The 13,227-nt window shown below is 39.0% G+C and overlaps 1 protein-coding gene across 1 annotated transcript in view; it reads left to right on the forward strand.

Annotated features, from left to right (window-relative positions):
- Positions 1 to 1,901, forward strand: part of CUNH1orf185 (chromosome unknown C1orf185 homolog) — a 51,280-nt gene extending 49,379 nt beyond the window's left edge. The window contains exon 5 of the mRNA XM_007945956.1: positions 1,507 to 1,901. Coding sequence (XP_007944147.1) covers positions 1,507 to 1,901 — 395 coding nt within the window. The remainder of the gene's footprint in view (positions 1 to 1,506) is intronic.
- Positions 1,902 to 13,227: the final 11,326 nt, after the last annotated feature.

The raw sequence follows: 13,227 nt of genomic DNA on the forward strand, positions 1-13,227 counted from the left end.
AACACAGAGGTTCTATGTGCCAAGGGAGTTGTGTCACCCTCCCAAGAGCCGATGTTTTCACCAATCAGGAAGCTAATGGCTAATGGAGGTTTGGTGTTGAGAGTTTTTAATCAGGTTTTTTGTTTTTGCTTTTGATTACATAATGCAAACTCCAGCCCTCCTCTCCTGAGGTCAGTTGATATCATAAGATGATCACGAGGTAGGGCTCTCTGGCCTGGCCACCATGAGGTGATTGTCACGAGGTACCTCTAGGTCAGTTGATATCACAAGGTGATCTCAAGACATCCTGAGGTAAAGCCCTTGGCCTGACCACCATGAAGTAATCATCACGAGGTAGGTCCCTCAGGCCTGGCCAGTCCCTGAGTTGCCTCACTGGCATAACCTGTTGGGTCTGGAGTCCTTATCAAAATGCCAAGGTTCCAAGTGTCACTTCTCAGGAACCTAGGGCAAAGGCCAAATCATTTTAGGTAAAGCTATATTCTTTACCATATGTACATCTTAAATAAAGATGTGAAATTTAAAAATTTGTCTCTTAGTTATACCCTAAAGTGTTATAGTCAATGGCATATAGTAATGCCTAAAGGTCCAACAACATACTTTTGTAGTCCTTTAGATACTTCCTATTATGTCTTAGTACCTGAAAACATTACCTCCTACTTCATTTTAGAAATGCTGAGCATAAATTGTAATAAAGTATTAGAAGCAGCTTTAAGAGTTAATGTGTAAAATATTAAAGGTTAATTTGTAAAATATTACAAAAGGTATATTAGGATTTTTTTAATTACCATTTTTAATATTAAGTGTGCAGCATGAATGATACAATGGGAAGAACATGAGACTTAGAGTAAAGAAAATCTAGATTGATGTCCGTTTGTCATCTGATTTGTCTTGGGTCACTTCTCTAAGTCTCAGTTTCCTCTATTGTCAACTGGTACTGATAGTAACTACTCTGAAGGATTATTGAGGGGAATAAATGATATTTAATAGTATATATAATTGCTTTGTAAATTGTAGGGCATTATAGTAATGTTAGTTGTTACTTTTATTATTATAAGACCAACCTGTAGACCCTTCCCACTGTAGGCCATACTTTTGTCATTTGACTGCTCAAGGAGGCATGTCCTTTAAAATTGATTTAAAATAAGGCAAAATTTAGCTAGATACAGTTAAGAAAATCTTTCCCTTTTCTAATTTTCTGACCATTCTAGGACACAGATTTCCAGCCTAATTAGAATCTTTTCCTGTTAAAACAGGGCAACATACTTCCTTTTGATTTTACTTAGAATGCATTCTTTCTATTCTTGATTATCATGAAAATGTTGCTAATTCTCCAAATATATTTAACATTGTATGGTGATGGTAGCAACTCAGACTTTTCTCTACAACATTACTCTATCCATGACAGCCCTAAAAAGAATCTGCATTTAAAAAAGTAATATTGTCCTCATAATTAGGAATTAGTTTATAAATATGTAATATTCACATAAATCTACTTTTCTTTCACAGCAATTAATGATCACTCTAAAGATGAATTCTGCCTTGCAACCAATAAGGTCACTTGTGACCCCTCAGAGACTAGCTCAACAACAAATTGCAGCAGTGTTACAGTGAGCTTATCAACAGTACCATCTGATTCCTATTATAGCCAAAGTATAGAAGCAGCTGATGACTGGTTTTCTGATGGTTCTCTAGAGAAAAAGAACTCTCAAATGCCTTTTCATGGGGAACCTCTAATGGAAAAAGTATTTTCATACTTGTCAACCATTTCATTAGAAGAATGTACTGAAAATGCACTGAATATGACACTTTTTGATGATCAAAAAGATGACCGCATTAAGGAAACATTTTCACAAAGAAATACAGAGGTTGAAATACAAAACCTTCAATGTAATATTGAATGACCTTCTTCTTTTGAAACCTTGTACATACTGAAATCAGGTAAAGTTAAAACTGAATTACCAGCTTCTGAGTCTCTTAACATGTCCACACTACTATTGTTTTTTTATTCTTTTCCATAGGGTGGTCCTACTTCCCTTGCTAGTTCTTATTTCTAGAGACAGAATTATATATAGGAAAAGCTAAAGTTATATCATTGGCATTAATCTTTAACACATTGTATCTCATCAAAGGGCATAATAAGTAACAGGATTGTATTTCAACATACAGTAGAAATATTTTAAGAAATCCTCAGCACAAATATATTCTTTAATAAAACAGTCACAGCATATATTTATACTTTTGACATTTTCGGTTTTATCTTAGTGTGAGTGGGGTAGGGAAATTACCAGCTTTTCTAAATTTTAGATACATAAATCATCTGCTATTCAAATCTCACATCATGTTTTGGTAAGCAATGTAATGTTCCTACATGTGACTGTGTAGAATCCAAAAAATAATTATCTTTCCCTTCTCCCATCCCTATTTCTTATAATCAACCCTAACTCCCAACCCACTATGATGAGAATGGGAGCAGCTATGTTCATAGGTATCTGGTTCAAGCTAGATGAATCAGTTTCTCTCCAGTCCAAGAGACCATTGATCAAATTTCTATTTTGGGTCTGAGGGCTTTCTGACACCTATCATGTAATTAATCTTTTAATTTTTTTTTCCATTTCACCAAAAAAAAAAAAAAAAACCTCCATGTTATTAATCCTTTTTCTTTTCTTTCTATTGGGAAAAACAATTCACAAAGTATAATGTTATCTTTTGTGCTTAAATTACTCACACCAAGACCTTTCCATACCTTCTCAAGAGATAAATTATACCTATAATAATAAATGGGAGTTCTGGTAGCGTAGTGCCTAAGGCATCTGACTGCTAACCAGAAGGCTGGTGGTTCAAACCCACCAGCCACTCCTCAGAAGGAAGGTTGGGCAATCTACTTCCATAGTGATACTGCCTCGGGAACCTAAGAAGGGGTTGCTATGAGTCAGGTCTGATTCGATGGCACATAACAACAACATTATAATAAATGAAAAGAACCAAAAAACAGAACAAACTATTGGCATCAAGTTGATTCCAACTCATGGTGAGCCATGGGTTGCAAAGTCGCACTGTACTTCACAGGGTTTTAAGACCTGTCAGAAACAGATCACCAGGCCTTTTTTTCCAAGGGGCTTCTGGGTGGTTTGAACTGAGAACCTTTCCATTAGTAGTGGTGTGCTGAACCATTTGTATCACCCAGGGACTCCTAAATGAAAGGAAATATGGCTCAAATGAGATAAAGAGTTCATCCAGACCCATCATTTCTGTCCCATGGGAAAGATTAAAAGAGATTAGAATATTTTTCTCTTTTGAAGATTGATGTGGTCATTCCCATACAGTGCACTTATTGATTCTGAGCACACTCCTCTGTACCCATCCCTAAGCTATTCTTTTAGCTGAAAGTCTATATAGAACAGTAAAAGCAAAAATTTAAATTGGCTTCGTGGTGTCCTGCAATTTCTTCTTACTGCCTATCCCAGAGAAAAGTCCCTCTAATTTGGTGAGTTCATAAAAATTCCCTAAGAATTTAAAGTTGGAGATAAGAGATCTGGCCTTGCCTCACTAGTCTCTGGAATAAGGAAAATAAAAGCTGGGGGTCTGTGGGCAGCCATGTTCCATCTAGTGGCTTGGGAAGAAATGAAACAACGTATCTGCAGTAAAAGAGCAATGAAGCATTTACAAAGGGAAAAGCAGAGATGAACAGGAGAGCGTGAGTCTTGGCTTTCTAACAGTCCTCCATTCTCTTGATCCAGCCCTTCATGCAGCATGGCTATAACCCCTGCCCTTGCCTGGTAAGGTACCCTTGTATCCTAATTATAAATTCTCCTTTTTGCTCAAGCTAGTAATAATTGATTTCTATTACTGGCCACCACCCCTGAGGCCTGGCTTTAACTGTTGTTCTTGGCTTTGGAAATGTACCCTTGTAACTTTATAATAAATTCTCCTTTTTGCATAAACTAAAGTTTATTTATGTTACTATAATCAAAGTGTCTTAACCAAATTCTTGTCCATATTACAAATGAAATTTGTGCATATAAAGTATAAAAAAGGACCTCTGGTGGCATAGTGGGTAAGGCATTTGGCTGCTAACCAGAAGGTCAGTGGTTCAAATCCATCAGCTATTTTGCAAGAGGAAGATGAGGCACTCTACTTTAGTAAAGGTTTATAGCAGTGGAAACGCAAAGGAGGGTGCTAGGGGTAGGAATTGACTCAATGGCAGTGGGTTTCGTTTTTGGTTTTAATGATATAATACATTCAATTTATTTCTTTAAAAACTAATACATTTATTTGTTTATTAAAATGGTACTCCATATCATAGGTGTGCATAGTTCTCTTTGAAAAGGCCAGTGAGCAACACTTATGAAATTATTATACACCATTCTAAAGTAATCTTATGTTCAAGAACTGTGAAGGATCTGAGATTTCATTCTACATGCAGCCTCACAAGTTAGCCTGCAACAGTTTCATGGATACTTCAAGAAGACGTGAAACTCTTGGATCATAACCCAAGGACAGTGTATTATTCATAGCAATAGTAGTATCCAGAGTATTATTAATTTTATGTCAGTTTCCTGAGTCCTGGCTCCCATAGGGCAGTATGAAGAAGGCCAGATAATACCTGCGGACCTAGTGGGTTGCATTACAGGAAAGGGACCCTGAGTTTAGGGAACTAAAGTGAACAGTAAGTATATCTTCCCTTTGCTGCAGAAGGAAACATTGTCTTTATTATGCTGTCTAATAAGTATGGCTACTCTTTGCTCCAGAAGGAAGCACTCTATCTTCCATGCTATCTGTTATATAAACATCCCTGAAAGATAGTTTGGAACATAGGCAGTATGTATCTTTGCTCGCAAGACATACAGAAACACAAATGAGCCATGAAGAATTGTCTCCAAAAGCTTATAAACTGAAAATATATTGTGTGGTCATTTATGTGGCAAATAGTTTCATTGTAGTCATTATTCAACCACAAATTAACATTGCCATCAGGTATCAGCTACAGTTTTCTTAATTGCAAATTTTTGAAAGCCAACGCAAATTACTGCAGGAAACAGTATTTTGTTTCTCACGTGGAACCCAAATAATGGTTGAACAACTAAATAGAAGCACAGGCTGTAATTGGGTCTCAGGACTAGCTAGAACAAAGGCTCAAATTCCATTAGGACTTTCTCTATTTGTACTGGTCAAGGTTTTTAACAGGGAAGAAGAACCAATATCATGTATAAGATAAGGGATTTATTATAGGATTTATATCTTACACAATTTTAAGAGGAGCTGGGGAAGTGAAGGTTCAGGAGAGGAGTTGGAAAGTCAGAGGAGTCACCATGGTAAGACTGGGGTTAGAAGGCTTGTGGGGATATCTATGGGAAGTTGTGCCTCTATGTAGCCACTGTCTTTGAGGGTGTGCTGCCAAGTATCTGGTGGTTTATCATTGTTTGTCAACAGGGTCAGGAGTTGGGAAGAAGAGCAAGACCTTAAAAAGAAGAGCTAGACACAATGCAGAGGAAAGTGAGGAGAAGATGGAAGCCACTGTCCTCTCTTCAGCCTGTTGGTTACACATCTAAGCATGACAACCTTCACAGAGTAATGATCTCTGCTTAAATTCTACCTTCCAAATATTGCACAAATTCCTGTGTTTTCCTGGAACCATACACAGAAAAGGATTCTGAAGAACAAGCTCTAGCTTAATAAAGTTAATATAGTACAAACCACCATAGTCCAACAACATCAATTTGGCATTTATTTACACGTTAACCATATTTAATCTCCACTTAAAAATAGCAAAATAATGGTTCCAACATACATGCTGCAGTATCCCTCCTAAAATAAGAAAATGTACCAGCTGTCCCCTTTAAAGGTGATAACAAAGTATCCATCTTTGGATGAGGCCTCCCTTCTAGTGAGTCACAGATCTCCATTTCTTCTGTAACTTAAAGAATGAGATATAAGATTCACCACTATTAACAGATGTTAGGAAGTAGGAGAATGAGATAGCAGAAGAAAAGAAAAATAACTGGTTAATCTATACACAAATATATTCCTTTCAAAGTAAGACTGAAATGCCCAGAACTGCTATCCTCCTTAAAAACCTCCAGTGGTATAGTGGTTAAGGCATTTGGCTGCTAACCAAGAGGTTCAAATTTCACCAGCTGCTCTGAGGAAGAAAGATGAGGCAATCTGTTTCCATGAAGATTTACAGCCTTGGAAACCCAATGGGGGTCTGTATGATACCTTATTTTTATAACTTGTCACATAATCATAACTGAAGAAGCAAAAAATTTATTATGGATTATTATGAGTAATAGTGAGAGTTGTTGTTGTTATATGCCATGGAGTCAGATCTGACTCATAGCAACCCCTCCTTGAGTTACCAGGGCATATCACTATGGAAGTAGATTGCCCCATCTTCCTTCCAAGGAGTGGCTGGTGGGTTTGAACCACCAGCCTTCTGGTTAGCAGTCAAGTGACTTAGGCACTACGCTACCAGAGCTCCCGTAGTGAGAGTGTTGTTGTTGTTGTTATGTGCCGTTGAGTGGGACCCGACTCACAGCGACCCCTCCTTGGGTTTCCGAGGCAGTTATCACTATGGAAGTAGATTGCTCCATCTTCCTTCTGAGGAGTGGCTGGTGGGTGTGAACCACCAGCCTTCTGGTTACCAGTCAAGTGCCTTAGGAACTACTCTACCACAGCTCCTGTAGTGAGAGTAGTCACTGCCATTTTTACCCCTTACTTCTTGGACCCCTGAATCCTGAGTATAGGATGTTGTTGTTGTTGTTAGGTGCCGTTGAGTCTTCTCCAACTCATAGCGACCCTATGCACAGCAGAACAAAACACCACCCAATCCTGAGCCGGCTCCATGATTCTTGCTATACTGGAGCCCATTGCCAGTGCCACCATGTCAATCCATCTCATTGAGGGCCTTCCCCTCTTTCATCGATCCTCCATCTTACCAAGTTTGACATCCTTCTCCAGGGAATGGTCCCTTCTGACAACATGACCAAAGTATGTGAGATGAAGTCTGTCCATTCTTGTCTCCAAGGAGCATTCTGCCTGCATTTCCTCCAGGACAGACCCGTTAGTTCTTTTAGCAGGCCACAGTACTTTCACCATTCTTCACCAACACCACAGCTCAAAAGCATCAGTTTTTCTTCCGTCTTCCTTATTCATGGTCCAGCTTTCACACGCATATGTTGTTGTTGTTGTCCTTATGTGCCCTCGAGTCAGACTCGACTCATAGCGACCCCTCCTTGGGTTTCTGAGGCAGTATCATTACAGAAGTAGATTGCCCCATCTTCCTTCCCAGGAGTAGCTGGTGGGTTTGAACCACCAGCCTTCTGGTTAGCAGTCAAGTACCTTAGGCACTACGCTACCAGAGCTCCCTCACATGCATATAAGGCGAAAGAAAATACCATAGCTTATGTCAGGCGCAGCTTAGACCTCAAGGAGTCATCTTTGCTCTTCAGCACTTGAAAGATGTCCTTTGCAGCCAATTTTCTCAGTGCTATATGTCATCTGATGTCCTGACTGCTGCTTCCATTGGTGTCAATTGTAAAACTAAGCAATGTGAAGTCTTCGACAATTTCAATCTTTTCTCCATTTATCATGATGCTGCTTATAGGTCCAGTTGTGAGGATTTTTGTTTTCTTTATATTGAGATGTAATCCACACTGCAGAATGTATTCTTCAATATTCATCAGTAAGTGCTTCAAGTTATCCTCACTTTCAGCAAGCAAAGTTGTGTCATCAGCATATCGCAGGTCGTTAATGATTCTTCCTCCAATCCTGATGCCACGTTCCTCTTCATATAGTCCACCTTCTTGGATTATTTGCTTCTTGGATTATTTGCATATAGATTGAATAAGTATGGTGAAAGGATACAACCCTGTTGCACTCCCTTCTTGAATTTAAACCATGCACTGTTCCCTTTTTCTGTTCGAACAACAGCTTCCTGGTCTATGTACAGGTTCCTCGTGAGTACAATTAAGTGTTCTGGAATTCCCATCCTTCTCAAAGTTATCCACAAGTTGTTATGATCCACACAATCAAATGCTTTTGCATAGTCAATAAAACACAAGTAAACATCTTTCTGGTATTCTTTGCCTTGAGCCAAGGTCCAAGGGGCTCATCTTCCTGCACTATGTCAGACAATGTTTCTAAGCTATTGATAAAGTTGCCTTGTAATGTATCAGATAGTGTTTCTCTGCTATTCATAAGGTTTTCCCTGGCCAATTTTTGAGAAGTGGATGGCCTCCTCCTTCTTCCTAGTCTGTCTTAGTCTGTAAGCTGCGTTGAAACCTGTACACTATGTGCAACTCTATTGGCATCTGAAACACCGGTGGCACAACCTCAAGCTTCACAGCAACATGCAAGCCTCACAGGATGACAAACTGTTGGACAAATTTGTCTCCCTTAGCTGTTGGAAAACTCTGCACCCTCCCCTTACCTAATTCCTTCCTGGAACCTGTCACTTTGTGGTCCCTGGCCGCTCCCTCCCTATCCTGGCTCTAGGAGGCTTGGGGCCTAGCCTTGCCTCCCGCCCCTTACCTGGATCTTGCCGCTCCTGTGGATCACTCTGTCTCGGATCCAGCTTGACAACAGTGAGTTTGGTTTTTGGTTTGGTAAAGTATCCATACAGCATCTCTGTCTGCTATGGACACTTCAAGTAACATGGATCTGCTGGGTCATATGCCCCAAATAGCAAAACAAACTACCTAAAAACCTGGATTTGTTGCTGTCAAATTCCTTATTCTTCTGGGCCCCCTTAGAACTGGCACTCTTTCAGTTTACTCTGTAAATGGTCAGAGTAGCATATCTAAATGAGGTATATGTTGTCTCTACACTCAAAGAAGCCAACTAGGCATTCTGCCTTTTTCTTATGTCTTTCCCTTTGGAAGGGATACCTGGACATACTCCAGGCCACTGGATGCCTAGTAATTTTACTGAGGCAAACTGCCTTTGAATTTTGTGAGATTTATCATCATGCTATGGTACACATATGTCTTATCATGATATCTAGGACAGTTATTAATTCTTGCTCACCAGATCTGATCATCATGATATCACTAATATCCTATGGTGTTCTGTGGATTGAAAGTATCAAAGTCCTTTTGGACTATATTATGACAGAGGGCTAGAGAATTAATATAAGCCTGAGGTGAAGCAGTTAAGGTATAGTACTGACCCTTCTAAGTGAAATCAAATTGTCTCTTGGGGCCTATTCTAACAGGAATGGAGAAAAAAAAAGTATTTTGTCAGATGAATGGCTGGGTTATAGGAAGTAAGGGAATGTGTTGATTTGCTCCAGCAATGAAACAACATCTGGAACTGTGGCTATAATTGGAGAACTGACTATTGCAATAATCTACTTTTATTTTCCAAGATCCATCTGTCTCACCAAGTAGGCCAAATAGGCAAGTGGAAAGAGGTTGTAGCAAGAATCACCACCCCTTGCATTCTTTAAAATGGCATTAATGTCTGCAATCTCTCTATGTGATATTGTTTTTGATTTACTGTTTTTGCAGGGAAAAGCAGTTCTAGCGGGTTCCCTTTGGCTTTTCCTACCAGAATAGACATCATTCCAGGGTCAGCGAACCAATATGGAGATTCAGCCATTTGCTATGTGTATCTATTCCAATTAAGCATTTTGTAGCTGGGGAAGTAACTATAAGGTAGATTTGGGACCCACTAAACCCCCTGAGATGGATCCAACCCAAAACTTCATTGCTAAATTAATCTCCAAAGCCCCTTTCTTGACTGGTGAATCATTGTGACATTTTAGGTCTCCAGGAATAAGTTGACAGCCAGTGTTATGGATTAAATTATATCCTCAGAAAACATGTGTTGTATAACCAGAACAGGAATAATGAGAATGTTCACACATTGTGAATAATGTAACCAGTGTCACTGAACACTTTGTGTAGAAATTGTTAAATGGGAACCCAAATTACTGTGTAAATCTTCACCAAAATCACAGTAAAATATTATTTGGAAGGAAAAAAAATGTGTTTTAAATTCTAACCTTTATGCCTGTGCTTATAACCTCATTTGGGAATAGGATGTCTTTGTTATATTAATGAGGCAAGATTAGTGTAGGGTGTGTCTTGAGTTCATCTCTTTTGAGATATAAAGGAGGTTAAACAGGCAAGGGAAAGAAGTAGGGATGGGGAAAGAAAGATTTCAAGCCACATGAAGATCACCCAGGAGCAGAATCTTAAAGAGACAAGGACCTTCCTCTAGAGCCTACAGAGATAGAAAGTCTTCCCCTAGTGCTGGCACTGCATTCAGACTTCTGGCCTTCTAAACTATGAGAAAATAAATTTCTTTTTGTTAAAGCCACCCACTTGTGGTCTGTTATAGCAGCACTAGATAAATAAGACAGCCAGTATCTCATAATCCACACACACACAAAAAAAGAATGGTTGTTTCCATCAGCCCAATGGTAAATGTCTGGAAGACTTTTACAGGAGGCCTCAGAAGATTTACAGTGGACATTTTTGACAGAGTATCAGGGTCCTTCCTCAAAGGAACTCAGCCATCCTTCATTCACAGGACTCTGGGTTTTAAACTGGTTCACATCTGGGAAGTGGTTGGGGGCCACAACTCTGTGTTGTGGTCATGCAAATCAGGCCCTTTTTTTTTAATTATTAGATCTAGAGAGCTTATCTTATTTCTACTTATTCAAATCAAGTAAGTCTTCAAAGGTTAAACTTCCTCTGCTATAGTAGTCAGCAACTGAAATGTCTGCTTGGCTTTTTCAGCCTTCCAGCTGTTGTTACCTTCAAGATATCTTGGATTTTCATCCATGCATGCACAGTTCAGGGTGAGCCAAGTTTTTAAGAGGCATTTACATGCAGATTTGGGACTCCACTTTCCATGGTTCCCTCCTTTTAGAATTTCACCCCTCACAACCACCACCACTTCAATTTCTAGCCACTCTAAACCAATAATAATAATAATAATAAATAGGGAGCCATGGTGGCATAGTGCCTAAGGCATTTAACTGTTAACCAGAAGGCTGACAATTCAAACCCACCAGCTACTCCTCAGAAGGAAAATTGGGCAGTCTACTTCTGTAGAGATACTGCCTTGGAAACCCAAGGAGGGGTCACTCAAATTCCTCCTCTGAGTCCTCAGCTCAGTAAGACTAACTTTTTCCTTTCAGTTCTGGTCTCCAGGTACCAGAGAGACTCAGGAGTACCTTCAGAGAAAAAGACAATTAATGTGTGTGTGTGTATGTGTGTATAACATATTTCACCTAATGTAATTTCCTTCTTTCAAATGTAAAAATCTCCTCCAGTCTCTGCCCTCTTTGGGCTGAACTCCAGTGTTGTTTTTTATATTTTGTCCAGAGTTTATAATTGTTATCTGTAGTAGGCTTCATTTAATATAAACTATTCTGCCATTATTGGTATTCTCCACTTAAATCTTTTTAAAAATTTTTTCAATCATTTCTAAGATTGTCGAGAAGAACTGTCATATGTAATTAGTCTACCATGTTGAAATTTAAAATCTCAGTTATATTTTCTAAAGGTCCTTAACCTTTGGCAAAATGCCTGAAAATTTTACCTTTCTAAATCCTAGAGAAAGTATATGATTTAGAATTCTTATTGCAACATGGATTGGCTTCACAGCAGGTGTGCAAACAGAGGAATAGAGACTTAAAGAGAATAAGACATTACTACTATTTTAATGGGAGCTCTGGTAGCATAGTGGCTAAGACACTTGCCTGCTAACCAGATGGCTGGCGGTTCAAACGCACCAGCCACTCCTCGGAAGGAAGGTTGGGCAATCCTACTTCCGTAGTGATACTGCCTCGGAAACCCAAGCAGGGGTCGCTATGAGTTGGGTTTGACTCGATGGCACATAACAACAACAACAACAACAACTATTTTAATATATATCTTTAACTTATCATAGTCTACCTTTAAATACTATTATATATTTCATATATAGTATATGTATCTTTTTTCTTAATTTTGAATATTTTTTAGGTGAAAGTTTACATAGCAAATTAGATTCCCATTCAACAATTCAAACACAAATTGTTCCCTGCCATTGGTCACAGTGCCCAGTGTTTCAGGACTCTCACCATTTCTACCTCATCTGCCTTGTTTCCACTTATCCCGTTTCCCTGCCTCTTCTTGCCTTCTCATCTTTGCCTTCGTATATAGTATACAAATCTTATAACAATATACCTCAATTTCCCCTCTCTCATTCTTTGTACTTTTGTTGTCACTCATTTTACTTCTACTTTTGTCTTTAAACCCTGCCATACATTGTTATTGTAAATAATTATTATTATAAAGTATCAAAGAGCAAAGAAGTCCTTTTGAAGGCTAAGGTGAGCCTGACCCAAGTTGTGGTCTTTTTAATAGCCTCATAGGTATGTGAGAGCTGGACAATGAATAAGGAATACTGCAGAAGTATTGATGCATTTAAATTGTGGTGTTGGTGAAGAATATTGCATATACCATGGACTTATAGAAGAATGAACAAATCTGTCTTGGAGGTTGTTGTTGTTGTTGTTTGCCGTCGAGTCGGCCCCGACTCATAGCAACCCCTCCTTGGGTTTCCGAGGCAGTATCACTACGGAAGTAGGTCTTGGAGGAAGTACAGCCAAAACGCTCCTTAGAAGCAAGAACAACCAGACTTTGTTGTTGTCAGAAGGGACCGTTCCCTGGAGAAGGATATCATGCTTGGTAAAGTAGAAGGTCAGCAGAAAAGGGGAAGACCCTAAATGAGATGGATGGACACTGGCTGCAACAATAGGTTCAAGCATGGCAAGGATTGAGAAATTGGTGCAGGACTGGGCAGAGTTTTGTTCTGTTGCACAAAAGGTCACTATGAGTCGAGATGGACTTAACTACCCCTAACAACAACAACAACAACAAATATATTATTTTTATTTTTGCTTTAAATAGTAAATTACTTTTAAAGGGGAATAAAAGTAAGAAAATATCTATTGTATTTATTTATATATTATAATTTCCAGTGCACTGAACTTACATTTAGATCCTAATTTACAAGTTATGTCATTTTTCTGCTGCTTGAAGAATTTCCTTTAACATAGTGCATGTCTGCTGTCAGTGCATTCTCTCAGCTTTTACTTGTTGTTGTTGTTGTTGTTATGTGCTGTAGAGTCAGACCCAACTCATAGCGACCCCTTCTTGGGTTCTGAGGCAGTATCACTACGGAAGTAGATTGCCCAACCTTCCTTCCGAGGAGTGGCTGGTGGGTTTGAAC

This window comes from Orycteropus afer, unplaced genomic scaffold (assembly GCF_000298275.1).
Source record: "Orycteropus afer afer isolate SDZICR_OR568_19922 unplaced genomic scaffold, OryAfe1.0 scaffold00145, whole genome shotgun sequence".
Taxonomy (NCBI): Eukaryota; Metazoa; Chordata; class Mammalia; order Tubulidentata; family Orycteropodidae; genus Orycteropus; species Orycteropus afer.